General features: G+C 45.0%; 1 protein-coding gene across 2 annotated transcripts in view; it reads left to right on the forward strand.

Moving 5' to 3' along the window:
• The first annotated feature begins 535 nt into the window (after positions 1–535).
• KLHL3 (kelch like family member 3) overlaps positions 536–14917 on the forward strand; it is a 54225-nt gene continuing 39843 nt past the window's right edge. For both annotated transcript variants that reach the window (XM_077824110.1, XM_077824108.1), the window contains exons 1-3: positions 536–646; positions 3587–3693; positions 12429–12550. In XM_077824110.1, coding sequence (XP_077680236.1) covers positions 609–646; positions 3587–3693; positions 12429–12550 — 267 coding nt within the window. In that variant the 5' untranslated portion in view covers positions 536–608. The remainder of the gene's footprint in view (positions 647–3586; positions 3694–12428; positions 12551–14917) is intronic.

Here is a 14917-nt window from a genome sequence, read left to right on the forward strand (position 1 = left end):
GAGACTATAGGCATGTACTCGCAGCAGCTAGCCTTTCCTGCCACTTGCACTGCTGCGACCACACTATTTTTAGTGCACTAGCTTGATCAGAGCTAATGTGGGCATGTCTCCTGAAGCAGGGAATCACACCCCCCAGCTTGAAGTTTAAATGTATCCTTAGACTTGAATTTGTCCTCATGTGCTTGGCTCACATTTCTTCCCCTTCCCACTCTTGTCTGGCTGGCTGCGATCATCTAACCAACCAGCGGTAGCTGCATTTCAGCGAGACTTTCCGTATACGGACACTGATCCTAGAGACAAGGATGAGAGTGTCTGTGACTCTACACATGTGAGTTGTCCTGTTCGTACTACTTGCATGCGCAAGTGTTTGCAGGAGCTGGGCTGTAAGCTGTAAAGCATTGGGGATCCTTCAGAACAGAGCTTGCTATATTAACATAAATTATTGCTATCTTTAAATTCAATTATGCTGGATTCAACAACACTGAAAAAGCATAAACTTTCCCTTCCCTCTTATCCTCATTTTCAGCATCAAACAGAGTTCCCAGTCACCTGATGAAGCTGAAGATAAGGAGAAGGACCAGCGCACGGTAACAGTCAATCCTTCTCACATGGGAAAGGCATTCAAGGTCATGAATGAATTACGGAGGTACTTTTTCCACGTAACATGCATCATCTTTGGTTTATCAGACACATGCTGATCAGAACAGAACGTCATTTGGGGCACTTTAAAAAATAATATTTTGTATTCACTTCAGCACAAAAGGAGGTCACGCAACAGGGTGTTAGCAAAGCAGTAGGAAGAGGCAGCCAAAGTGTAGACTTGTAGAGCGCTGCTATTCCCACCCACACACCTGTCTACCTCTTTGTCAAAAAGAAGCCAGCTGTGTCATTTTCAGAGCCATATCTGCTGTTTACAAACAATAATTGGTTTAAAGTTTCCCACTACTTACAGCAAATCCACACACACAAACACACTATTCTCAACAGAGCAAATGGCTTGAAGACCAATAATAGAATATTACAGCTATGAGGACACCTACACGTAATTACAGAGCAAGGATTGCTAAAGTGGGATTCTCATTCTCTTTGACTCACGGTCACTCAATCTCAGCTTTGTACTGCAAAGTGTGTGAAAAAACAAAAAAAAAAACCACACCACCCACAAGCCAATTTAAAAACTTCCCACTGCTCAAAGAAGAACTCCAGCACATTTTCGATCAAGTGTGTGTATGTGTGGGGGAGAGGAGAATTGTTACTTTAAATGGCCTTTTAAAAAAATTAGTCATTTAAAAGATACCTGTGGGTGTATCAGCCATTCAGTGGCAGTGGATGATATTTGGCTTGTTTCTTGGAGTCTACCATCTTCCCTTGAAGCAGGTTGAAATTCAGCGAGTGTTTGACTTTTTCATTTGTGTGACGTATTTGAGTCCTTGGCCTGCCAAACGGTATCTTTGGTTTGTGGAAACTATTCTGTTTTATTTATTTAATGTGAAAAATGTGTATGTAACACTCTCTTTCCCCCTCCCTCCCTCCCTCCCTCCCTCCGCCCCCGGGTTGAATAGGTTGACCTTCTAAAATATGCATTATCCTATAAAGAGAAGGACTGGAATCCTCTTCCTCTGCAGCAGATGCCACCATGCTTGGGCTGGCCCAAGCAGGGGGGCATAACACAGAGAAATGCAAAGTATCCTTATCATCTCACAGTTCTGTGAAGCTGAGTGCGTTTCCTTTTCAGTCTCCCTCTAGTCCTCTGCTGGCAGAGGGATGAGGAGACCTGAATGCAGGTGCTTGTGCAGCTGAGCACCAGGCGGCCGTGGTTATGTTGAAACTCCAATATTGTATTCCTTTAACTGAAGTGCACTGGAGACCCGAGCAGTGCTGCTTTCTTGGTTTCTGTGTTTTGCTCGATCCCGAATGTTACTCAGCTGACTGTAGAAGGTTAGATCTGCCCTTAAGCACATGCTTTTCAGACTGCATCTTTGCATGCTCCTTGGCACTGCTTTCTCTTCGCTCCTGCTGCTATTCTGCAGTCTGCAAATCCTGATGTGTGTATGGTGCACCGCTTTGAACCATCACTCAGTAGTACCGTCAGACAGCCTGTGAAAATGGTTACCTTGAATAACAGCGATTTAATTCCTGTTTATCTAGTAATCCCTTACAGAAAGTCTAGATTTAAACTCTCTGGGAGGTAGTGAGACCTCTAACCTATTGACTACGAGTTAGTTGCTTGGCACATTCATCTTCTAAATGTAAATGGAAAACTCATTTGCATGAAATAGACTTTTTAGATGATAGGATCCCAGAGAGGGACTAAACTGGATTCCTTCTTGATAGACTGAAGTGAATGATCTCCAAAGCCTGCACTGTATTTTGCTCACATAAAAGCTCCCTTTACCACCACCACCCCATCAGAGCTGGTATAAATATGGAACACACAGTCTCTTATCTATTTCTAGGTGTTGTCTTTCCTGTATGTTTCCAGCTGTAATTTTCAGCGTTTTGGGAGTCATTTTATTAGGTATCACAAAATACAAGGGACGTACCTAGTCTCTTAGAAGGCTAAATGTGTTTTTGTTTTATATGGGGTTTTCTAAAGCAAAAGCGCAATAAGCTGTATAGAAGAGAAAGTGACATCTGGATTTGTAGACCCTGATCTTTTTTCCTAATGTGACCCTGTCAATGAGCACCCTTATTCTGCGTTTAGATGCTGAAGTAGGGACTAGGTATTTTATAATACTGAGCACTTACAATATACAAACATCAATTAACAAATGCTCAAAGGAGAGATCTGAGAGGGAGATAAAAATGGGCACAGAGTCATGAAAAACTTACCCAAAGCCAAGCTGTGAGTGAGTGGCAGAACTGGGGCTGACTCCATGCTGACTCGTGCGTTAAACTCGGTCATCAAGATGAATAGCAGACTCCAGTGAATGAGTGCACTTTGTGGTGATGCTCTTGAGAATGACGCGAGGAACCCTTTGTGTGCCATTCAGCCCTGAGGAATACGCTTTGTTTGTTCATGTGCTGTAGCATCAAACCTTCTCCTCTACCAGGCCTGTTGTGTCATGTGGGGAAAAAAAGGAACCCTCTCCCCTTTTATCCCACCTCCTTCCCAAGGCTGTGGAGAGATGAAAGCTGCAGCATCCCCTACTGCTTTATGGGGGAAAAGTGGGTGGCACATTGGTGTAGTGACAGAGCTGCTAGGAGGATCCTTTGTCCCTTTCCCAGGCTGCTTTATGATTGGAGATGGAGACAATCTGAACTTCGGGGTTCAGGACCCTGTGGCCAGCCTCCCAAATCCTTCCTTTTGTAGAACAGGATGTGTCCAGTTCTATTGCAGGCAGGGATCTCTGCCGCTTTGGGTGGGAGCAGGATATGCTCCATAAAGAAAAGTTGATAGGGACTGGTTGTCTCCTTGTGTTTCAACCTTCTACTGAGACTCCAGCAGTTGTCAGATCTTGCTGGATGATTCAGGTCACTTGTTTGTGACGTAGGAACTCTGCTCATTTTTCCAAAGATATTTACAGAGGGCCCTTTGCATGGCCAGATGTTCTGAAACCATGTTGTCTTCTCTGGTGTTTTCCAGCAAGCGACTCCTCTGTGATGTGGTGATTGTTGCTGAAGCCGTTGAGATGGAAGCCCATCGCGTTGTCCTAGCAGCCTGCAGCCCCTATTTTTGTGCAATGTTTACAGGTACTTTTCTGCCTCCAAACAAAGTTCTGTGTTGAGTGTGCTCTGCAGAATCCAAGACGCACACAGTTATGTCTTCACGATAGACTTGCTGCAGATGGTGTGGGCTCGGGTCTGTATGAAGGTCTTTTCGTGGAAGAGAAGAAATGTAGTAAAGTCTGTAGCTGCTTATACCAATGAATGTGCTTGAACATCTCTTGGCTAAATCCCCTTTGGACAGGGGACCTTGTCTTGTGCAGGTTTGAGGACACTGGCAGCACTTGGTAAAAGTTGGATGCCACCGTATGTGGCCCTCCCATGGGAGATCTGTGCTGTGTGGGACACAGAAGGAATTGTATGTGGGTTGGTAGATAGCATTTGAAGTGAGATGTTTGATTTTTCTAGACCAGAATTTGGGGTGTTAAAGCATGTTTTTTATTTATTTATATCAAGCATTTATACAGTGCTGTAAAGTTGCATGTTACATTGCTCACACGTCCCCCCACAAAAGTCCCTGTCTCAGAGCTTACAATCCAAAGGCCTTGTCCTACAAACACTTGAACACAAGGGATGGACGTGTTCCGAAGTGTTCAGCATTGGTTTAATTCTGCTCCCACTGAAGCAAATGGTAGAAGTCTTGTTGACTCCTTGGTCTGAGTGCTGCCACTGGCTTTGGAAACCCCGTCCGTGATTATAGGATTATAATTCAAAATGATCTGGACAAACTGGCGAAATGGTCTGAAGTAACGAGGATGAAATTCAATAAGGACAAATGCAAAGTACTCCACTTAGGAAGGAACAGTCAGTTGCGAACGCACAAAATGGGAAATGACTGCCTAGGAAGGACTACTGCAGAAAGGGATCTGGGGGTCATAGCGGACCACAAGCTAAATATGAGTCAACAGTGTAACACCGTTGCCCAAAAAAAAAAAAAAAAGGGAACATCATTCTGGGATGTATTAGCAGGACTGTTGTAATCAAAACACGAAAAGTAATTCTTCTGCTCTACTCCACGCTGATTAGGCCTCAACTGGAGCATTGTGTCGAGTTCTGGGTGCCACATTTCAGGAAGGATGTGGACAAATTGGAGGAAGTCCAGCAAAGAGTAACAAAAATGATAAAGCTCTAGAAAACATGACCTGTGAGGGAAGATTGAAAAAATTGGGTTTGTTTAGTTTGAAGAAGAGGAGACTTAGAGGGGACATGAGAACAGTTTTCAAGTACGCAAAAGGTTGTTACAAGGAGAAGGGTGAAAAATTGTTCCCGTTAACCTCTGGGGATAGGACAAGAAGCAATGGGCTGAAATTGCAGCAAGGGAGGTTTAGGTTGGACATTAGGAAAAGATTCCCAACTGTGAAGGTGCTTAAGGACTGGAATAAATTGCCTAAGGAGGTTGTGGAATGTCCATCACTGGCGATTTTTAAGAGCATGTTGGACAAACACCTGTCAGGGATGGTCTAGATTGGGGCAGGCAAACTTTCTGGCCTGAGGGTCGCATCGCGTTTCGGAAATTGTATGGAGAGCTGGTTAGGGGAGGAGGTCGTGGTCCGGCCCCCACCTCCTATCTGGCCCCCCACCCCCGGGACTCCTGCCCCATCCACACCCCCTGGCTCCCTGTCCGCTGACTGCCCCCCCGGGACCCCTGCCCCATCCAACCACCCCTCCTCCCTGTTCCCTGACTGCCCCCTGCTGCCCCATCCAACCCCCCCTCCTTCCTGACTGCCCCCCGGACCCCTGTCCCCATTCAACCCCCTGTTCCCGCCCGACCCTATCCACTCCCCTGCCCTCTATCCAATCCCCCCGCTCTGTGCCCCCTTACCGCACTGCCTGGAGGCGCTACAGACATGCTGCCCGGCTGGAACCGGGGCACGCTGCCGCTGCCACCGTGCAGCACAGAGCACCGCGTCAGGCCGGGCTTGGCAGCTACGCTGCCTCAGGAGCTCACAGTCCCGCTGCCCAGAACACTGCGCCGGCGGTGGAGTGAGCTGAGGCTGCGGGGGAGGGGGAACAATAGGTGTGGGGCCGGGGGGCGAGCCTCCCTCGCCAGGAGCTCAGGGGCCGGGCTGGATGTGGCCCCCGGGCCGTAGTTTGCCCACCTCTGGTCTAGATAATACTTAGTCCTGCCATGAGTTCAGGGGACTGGACTAGACCTCTCGAGGTCCCTTCCAGTTCTATGATTCTGTGTAAGCAAAACTACACACATACTTCAGCGTTGGCAAGATTAGGCCTTAGGTTAAGACAAAAAGGTCAAGAAGAGCGGAACAAGTCTCTGAGGACAGGGATGGAATATTTCCACCTAACTCAACTGAAGACTCAGCCTGGTAGCTCAGCTGGAAGACACCTGCACTGCAGTACCGTCTCTGCTCCCAAGCCCCTTGGCCATGCATGTTGAATTTCCATTGGCAAATCTTTGCTCCCACCTGACCAGTCATATCTGTGCCTCCAACAAATCAGTTATACCCCCAAACAATGCTGCCCCCTTCAAAAAATTTCAATCAGTACTGCCACCCCGCCCAACTCTACCTCTTTGCAGGGCTCTGCAACTGCTGACCCTCCTCCTGTTGCTGTCCTGAGTACATAGGAGACCTTTGACTACCCTCTCCACCTGGGCCATCTGCTCTTTTCTCCTCTTCTTAAAGGAGCAGCTGCCAGGAGGCCACACTGTTCCCTCCCTCACATTCCCTTCCTGAAAAAGAGCCAACAAACCAAAATTCCGAGTAATAAAACAGATTGGATTTTAAGGTCTCGTGAACGACTCTTGTGATAGCTTAACTTCAGCCCAATGCATTATGTGAGAAACCCAATTTGGGGAACGTTCTGTGATACTCCTTGATTTGTGGTCACCAAAGCGTTGGAGGATGGTCAAAAGAGAGCTGGGAGCTGGGAGAGCTACTGTTTTGTGTCTCTATGTGGATGCTCCCTCCTTAAAGAGGCTTAGATTGACCCTGTTTCTGTCAGTTTTATTGGAAGAGTTCAACTCCTTGCTAATCATCATCTGCAAAATGTGTTTTCTTTGTCGTGACTTAAAAGCTATAGCAGAGCCAGGCAGTGTTTGTGCCAGAAAGAATGTGGTCCTAACTGAATGGGAAAAGGGGGGATGCAACTGTGAGTTCATGTGCTGGGCTTGGTGTTCTGCCGGGATTGCATGTATCGGTGGCTTTTGGCATATGGGAAGTAGAAGGTGCATTCACTTAAAAAATAAATTGATGGTTGACGTTGTGGGATGTATGTCTGTATAAGCAGGAGTGCGTTGGTAGGTACTTTACGTTTGCCAGGAAGTTTTTTCTTCGTAAGGCTGACAAATCTAAGCTACTAAGAATCTAGAGAGCTGAGACAGTATCTTGGGATTGGATGTTAGCAGTAATAATAATGCCACTATGTGTAAGGAGCAAAGCAGGAAGGCGTGCTCTGTGAGAGTATTTGTTACTGTTTGTGGTAGTTATTACACCAGCCAACAAGAGCACAGCCCTGGAGAAGCCTCTGATCCTTAGAGGTCATGTCTGCCTGAAACCAGCCACCATGATTAACTGGGCAGGTAGACTTTGTTGCTGTTCCAATTCTGGAATTCTGTGAGGCCCAGTAATGCTCGGATCTGAAAGTTAAATAGTAACCATCTAACCACAATCGTGTGACTTTTTTTTTTGTAAACTACCTTTGGCTATAGTTCTAACGATTACTGTTTGCTGCTGCTCTGGTTGTAAAACAAGTTGAGCGCTAGGTCACTATCTCCTCTCCTCTCTGTTTAGGGCTGGCTGTTCCCATATTCTGGGAACAAGTTCTGGGTCTCCCTATTGCAAGGTCAGAAGTACTTCTCTGTACCTCAGCATTGTTTCACTTTGTGGAGAGTGATCCTTTACCAAAATAAGCTGACTATTCTTCATTTTTTTTTTTGTTGCTGCTCAGAGATGAAACTTGACAACAGTGGGGAAACTGAGCTCTTGTGTTTATCCACAGGACCCGCACAGCATGAGCAGCAGCAGTAGCAAGCTGTTTGGGAGAGCCCCTAGTAGTATATGTCCTGCTTGGCCTGGAAGGGACCTCTTCTGGGGCAGAGATTTCACTCCAGGGGGAAAATCCCTATGGCCATGCCCATGAGGAAGGTGCTCATTGGGTTAGCTGGTAGAAAAGAAGACTGTGGGCAGACAAGCAGGAACCAAACAGAGACCAACAATTCATTCCCTATGTGTGATCATCCCACTGCTGGTCAGCAACTCTCAATCAGTGTAGACTTCTACTGGATTTGAACCAGTAACCTTGAGATGAAGGACTCCCTATGCCAGTGCCTTTAGCCAGCTGATCTCTTCTAGTTATGTATTTGTTTAAAACCAAGACTTTGAAGCTCTGGAATAAGCAGGCACATCGCCCACTGAAGGTCATGAGACTTACCCCTGTGAACTCCAGAGCTGGATTTGGAGCAGTGTTCCTAAACTGATTGCTTTCCCTTCATTATTTTTTAAAAGCACTTCCCATGGAGGCTTGATGGTTTTGTTTTGTTCTGCAAGGATGGTAATTATAATGTACAACATTTTGAAATAAAACAAAACCAGATCCACTCCAATAATGACTGCAACAGCTGCAGTGATGTGATTGCAAAAAGAAAAGGAGTACTTGTGGCACCTTAGAGACTAACCAATTTATTTGAGCATAAGCTTTCGTGAGCTACAGCTCACTTCATCGGATGCATACTTTGGAAAGTGTAGAAGATCTTTTTATATACACACAAAGCATGAAAAAAGGAGAGTGATCACTTTAGATAAGCTATTACCAGCAGGAGAGTGGGGTGGGAGGAGGTATTTTTTCATGCTTTGTGTGTATATAAAAAGATCTTCTACACTTTCCACAGTATGCATCCGATGAAGTGAGCTATAGCTCACGAAAGCTTATGCTCAAATAAATTGGTTAGTCTCTAAGGTGCCACAAGTACTCTTTTTCTTTTTGCGAATACAGACTAACACGGCTGTTACTCTGAAACCAGTGATGTGATTGGAATGTTTGAGGCCGTTACTGCAGAACAGATTGTGTGTGTTGGGGTTTTGGAAGCACAGAAGCAGTCAGCAGCAATCCAGATCTTCTCTTCAGATCTTCGGCATCGCTTCAGAATCTGCTCTCCTCTTTTTGTGTGTGAAATGGCTGCTGTTGTGTTTTCTGCCACATGTGTATTCTCCTCACAGGCAGTTTGAACAGATCCTTGGTTTAAAACCCCCCCCACAAAAAAGAGCTAGAGCTATGAACCAGACAGTGTCCATGTGGAGCACAAGAAATACGGCGCAGGGTGGCCTGCAGTGCTCCGTGAACAAGGCGATATCAAAGATGGGAGAGAAGAACTGACTCCCCCACTGAGTTAATGCAGGCTAGAAAGAGCAATGGCATTGCAGTATATAGGACAGACAGTCATGTGTATTGAGGGGGTGTGCAAGGTATACGTAAGAAGTGCTTGCAGATGTGGGAGTAGTGGTTGCAAAGTCTTCTCAGCAGCAAAAGGCAGCATGATCCAGTAGGTAGAGCACAGGACTGGGAGTCAGGAACACAACCCAGCTCTCCTGGCTTTGACACTGACCTGTTGCATGACCATAGGCAAGTCACTTTCCTTCCTACCTTTGTCTGTCTTGTCTATTTCGATTCTTTGGAGCAGGGCTTGGCTAATGTGCACAGTGCCTAGCACAGTGGGGCCCTGTTATCAGTTGTTGTCTGTCGATATAGTGCTAATACAAATAATTAATAACAGTGCTTTAAATTAAGATCTGAAGCAAGCAAGGCTCGATTCTGGTTTGTCAAAGACTTTAGGATTTTTTTTTTTTTTTTGAAAGGGTGTATGGGATGAGTTGAATTAATTCATCCAGTCATTCCGACACCTCCAAAGATGCCTTAGGAGATGCTATATTTGTACTGAATATGCGTGCTTCGGCTTGGATGGAAGCATTTATCACCCACTCCTATTATCCTGCTAACTTCACTCCCCTGCTCCCCATTCCCTTTCAGCTCATAGTGTCCAGATGTTTCCTGGCTGGGAAGAGTAACAGGCACGTGAAAAGTCGTGCCTTCTGACCAGTGGAACAGGTTGGAGTGACCTGCTGGAGTGTGGAGGGGGTAGATGGTATCGCTGCAGCTCTACTTGCCTGGGCTATGGAGCTGAGCATAACGATCTAGAGATCTAGCAGAATGCAAACTGCAGCGTTAGCAGCTTGTGGGTGGGCGTGTGAGCCCACACAGTATGTATTTTTTGTTGGCTGTGTCTTATGAGTGCCACAAAGGGAGATGATGATCTCAGATCAGTCTCTCTGAGCTATTTGTGTATTGATCTCTGCATAAGTTCTTCTGACTCTGTCCTCTACCCCTCTTTTTTTCAATAAACATATCAGTGTCTGTGCTGAGTCTTTTGCTTGCTCTGAAGCACAGGTACAGGGTGTTACCGTAGCACCCGGGAGACTTTTATGGACCATTCTGTAATATCCTTTGTTCAGGATGCTTCCTTCAAGTGGTGAGAATTCTTCTCTTTTTTTTTTTTTTTTTTTTTTTAAAAATCCCACTTGCTTTAAATACCACCAGGGATTTGATTTGACTTCACAGATGTGGGTCTTTTGCTTGTAAAGATGTCCCAGGTTCCTTTACGTGATCTTTATCATTGCGTTTTTTAATTCATTCAGTTCAACGCAAGACTTTATTGGTTTTACTTAGGGACCAGGTCCTGCTCATCTTACTCACACACAGTGTAGTTCATGTTTCAGAGTAACAGCCATGTTAGTCTGTATTCGCAAAAAGAAAAGGAGAACTTGTGGCACCTTAGAGACTAACCAATTTATTTGAGCATAAGCTTTCGTGAGCTACAGCTCACTTCATCGGATGCATACTGTAGAAACTGCAGAAGACATTATATACACAGAGACCATGAAACAATACGTCCTCCCACCCCACTCTCCTGCTGGTAATAGCTTATCTAAAGTGATCACTCTCCTTACAATGTGTATGATAATCAAGGTGGGCCATTTCCAGCACAAATCCAGGTTTTCTCACCCTCCCCCCCCCCACACACACACTCACTCTCCTGCTGGTAATAGCCCATCCAAAGTGACCACTCTCTTTACAATGTGTATGATAATCAAGGTGGGCCATTTCCAGCACAAATCCAGGTTTTCTCAGCCCCCCCCTTTTTTTTTTCCAAAAACCACACACACAAACTCACTCTCCTGCTGGTAATAGCTTATCCAAAGTGACCACTCTCCTTACAATGTGTATGAAAATCATGGTGGGCTGGAAATGGCCCAACTTGATTATCATACACATTATAAGGAGAGTGATCACTTTAGATAAGCTATTACCAGCAGGAGAGTGGGGTGGGAGGAGGTATTGTTTCATGGTCTCTGTGCATATAATGTCTGCTGCAGTTTCCACAGTGTAGTTCATGTCACTTGTGTGAAGAAGGCCAGAGCTAGGTGGTGTTCCCAGTGTCAGGATTTTGTTGAAACTTTTTTGCCTTTGTGTGTCTGTCTCACCCCAGGTCATATGCTGTGCTCTTAGCATGTGGAGCTCTATCATGTCATGTCAAAGATGACTTGAACATTTCCTTTACATACATGCAGCCTGTAACTGTTTTTCACAGAGGATGAGTGTAGAACTACTCCTCTTAATCCCACAGCAGCACTGAGTGACCGAATTTCTCAGTGTTGTGATTATTCTTATCCCAGTAAAAGATTTGACAGTTGTTCAATTTCTTCTTTGTCTAACTTAATTGTTTTCTTCTATTGTTTTACTTCTGCTGCTGGAATTTGTTTTTCTTCCCTGGCTTATCAGCATTTTGAGAAAACCTGGAGGTGTAATGTCACTTTCTGCAACTGATCGTTAAAGGTGGCCTCAGGGATCCTTTCTTGCAACACCCACAGCTTTCTTTTGTTACTGAAATATACCTCCTTCCTACCTCCATTTCTAATTAAGCTCAAAGTCAGCTACACCGGGATATGCATGCGTAGGCTGTTGAGCAGACACAGGTTTGGTTTACCTCCAGTGGAGTCTCTTGTTTGCCACTTTTTATATTTAAAAAAAAAAAAAAAGTTAACCTTAGATTTCCTTTGGCCTATCCCTCTGGATAGGACTGCCCCATTGGCCAAAAAAAAAAAAAATGCTAGCAACGGAGTGGTGATTTCTGCAGAGATTTTCATAGTTTCCTAGTTTGTGCGAAGAGGCCCTCCGGAGATTCACCCATAATTAGTTCTTATAGCTTATCAAAGGACAACTTCTTTGTCATCTTCTGTGCTTATCCATCTATGAGAGTAATTAATTGTGTCTTATTGTTGTTTTCTCATATACATTTGAGCTTGGGTGAATCTCAGGAGGTTGTCTTCATCCAAGCACCCAGCTCATGGGGAAATGTATTTTGAACCAGGCCAATCTCTTCAGTCTGCGGAACTATGCTGGAAGCCTCAGGAGAAGAGGCTGCTAGAAGACCACCCGGTTCTGGGCATGCTGTTCTTGGGGTACCTCTTCCCCGTTGTAGTTCTTGGGCTGTGAAACAGTGCACACACACGCTGTGTGAAGGGAAGTCTCTCTTGTTGCCTCCTGATATCGCTCTCTGATGTTTAGAAGATGGCACTAATGGACTTCTGCCAGTCATCCTGGACCTGCAGGGATAGCGACTGGGTTCAGGGCTTTCCATTGTGTTTTAATTGGGGGTGGAGGGAGAGTTTCCACTGGGCATATGGGGCATTGAGGTGGAGGGGAGGAGAAAAGCAAACAAATATTGAATGCCAGTTTGAACTGAATTTCAGGAGACATGACTGAAAGTAAAGCAAAGAAGATTGAAATAAAAGACGTCGATGGGCAAACACTGAGTAAGCTGATTGATTACATCTATACAGCTGAAATAGAGGTCACGGAAGAGAACGTGCAGGTAAGCTGGGCTCAATGACTCCTGGAAACTGAAGGGGAAAAGCCTTCATGGCTTAAATCGCAGACTGAGGAACCATCAGTGTAACTGATGCCTGCAGGCTACACAAAATGAAGGGTAGAGCGTGACGCGTGCTACCTTTCTTTTCTGTATTGTTTTGAGGCACTTTACTGCTTTTTCCCCACACATAAGTCATGTTACATTTAGTCTTCATTTCATGTTCCTGTTATAAGACGAGAGAGACAAGGTGAGTGAGGTAATATCTTTTACTGGACCCACTTCTGTTGGTCAGAGAGACAAGCTTATGAGTTTACATGCTTGTCTCTCTGACCAACAGAAGTGGATCCAGTAAAAGATATTACCTGACCCACCTTATCTCTCTAATATCCTGGAACCGACATGATTACAACACCACTGCATATTATAAGACTAGGCATTTGCCTTCCAAGAAGCCGTGCTAACTTGTCGGGTCAGTCTAGTGAAGGTCAAGATACGCTAAAACAAGCATAAGTGGGATGATGGTTCTTCAGGTCCCAATAGAAAACTCCTATGGTGATTAGTTTTTAGTTCTTATGGGTAGTCATTTGGGTTGTGTGAAGCTTTGAGTAGAATGCAAATTTACAGCTAAAATTAGAGCTCGCATAGCCACTTCTAGTTCCTACTTCCTTCCTTTGTGTTCTGTCTAGACTTGAAGCTCTTTGGGGGAAGAACATTGGGTCTGATTCTGCTCTCACACTGGTACAAATCATGTGCATCTCAAAAGGAGTAATGCCAGTGTTAATCTGGTGGGGGAGCAGATTTGGGCTCCTTTATACCAGTGTGTAAAGCACTTAGTACCCTGTTGATTCTATACAGATAATAAAGAATACTAGTAAGCTGAGATGGGTGGAAGAGAGGGTTATTTTATATGGAACCTGCCAATACAAAATAAGAATTACAAATATGATTGAATTTTGGTTCTAAAGTCCTGTTTTGGGGAGCTATTTGTAAAGAGAAGAGAGTCACAGATTGATAGCGGTGGTTGTGTGGAGTGGGAAATAGGCAGGGGACTATCAAGAGTAGAGAGGAAGTTACTGAATACAAGGAAAGCAAAACTATTTGGCAGCAGGGGAAAGAATCATTGACCGGGTGCAGTAGACTAGTATAGTCTGTAGGTAACACATGATGCTTAGGAGCGGGTATTTTTACTTTTCTCCTGTGTCTGTGTGGAAGATAGTGAAGGTGTCCAATGCCTACATTTGTATTTATAGCAAAGAGCAGCTGGTGGGAAGTGGGTCATTGAATTCCAGGAGGGGTTTTGGGATCTCTGACAGGTTTGGTTTCAATTGTTGTTGCTACTTGTTTAAAAATGGTAGACATAAGGCACGGCTACACTAGAGAGTTTACAGCCGCTGTAAGCTCTCCGATGTAGCCACTCTAAGCTGATGGGAGAGAGCTCTTCTGTCTGCTTAACTCCTCCAGCCCCCACGAGTGCCCATAACTTTGTCGGTGGGAGAAGCACCGTGCACACCGGCATTTACGTTAGTATAACTTCTGTCTCTCAGAGGGGTGGTTTATTCACACCCCTGAGCGATATAAATTATGCTGGCATAAGCTGCAGTGTAGACATAGCCTTAGTTTCAACCATCTTCCTTTTCTGAATGATTTTGAAATTGGACAAGGCATATGCAGTTCATCTCCACAGGATGGAGTGAAAAATGAGCACGAGAGAGTGCTGGGAAATACTACAGCGTGTGTTTTAGATTGTCTTTATTTGAAAATGCGAGACTAGAGGGAGCAGCAAGAAGCCCTTTAAGAATCTGTCTTCAGGTGGTGATGTTCTTGATGCAAGTGAGATGGCCACTAGCTTTGTCCAATCCCTTAGGACTTGGGGAAACAAGGGTTTGAGTGCTTATTTTGCCACTGACTTCCTGCCTGACCGTGGGCAAATCACCTAGTCTCTTGCCTCAGTTCCCCATCTGTAAAATGGGGAAAATAGCACTTCGCTACTTCACAGGGGTGTTACAAGGATCAATATGTTAAAGATTGTGAGTGCTCAGATACAATGTTAATGGGGGACATAAAAGAGCCTTGGATGGCTCCAAAATAATGTGTATTGGGAAATGTTCTCTCTCCTGAATCTCTAGGAGCTTGCGTCTCATGCGAAGAGATATAGCTTACACATTGCCAAGACTGGTCTGTCTGTCTTATGGTAAACATCAAGAGGTTCAGATTGTATGTCTCCTCTAGCCAAACGCTGGCTCACGGGAACTGAACAGAGGCTAGTGTCTTACTAATAGAACCCAACCACTGCCTTTGCTTTAAAGCTCTGTGGTGGAACAAATAGTTGAAGTAAGAGCCCTTTCTGTACTCTTTCAAAGATGTATGCAG

The sequence above is a fragment of the Eretmochelys imbricata genome, chromosome 8, assembly GCF_965152235.1.
Source record: "Eretmochelys imbricata isolate rEreImb1 chromosome 8, rEreImb1.hap1, whole genome shotgun sequence".
NCBI lineage: Eukaryota > Metazoa > Chordata > Testudines > Cheloniidae > Eretmochelys > Eretmochelys imbricata.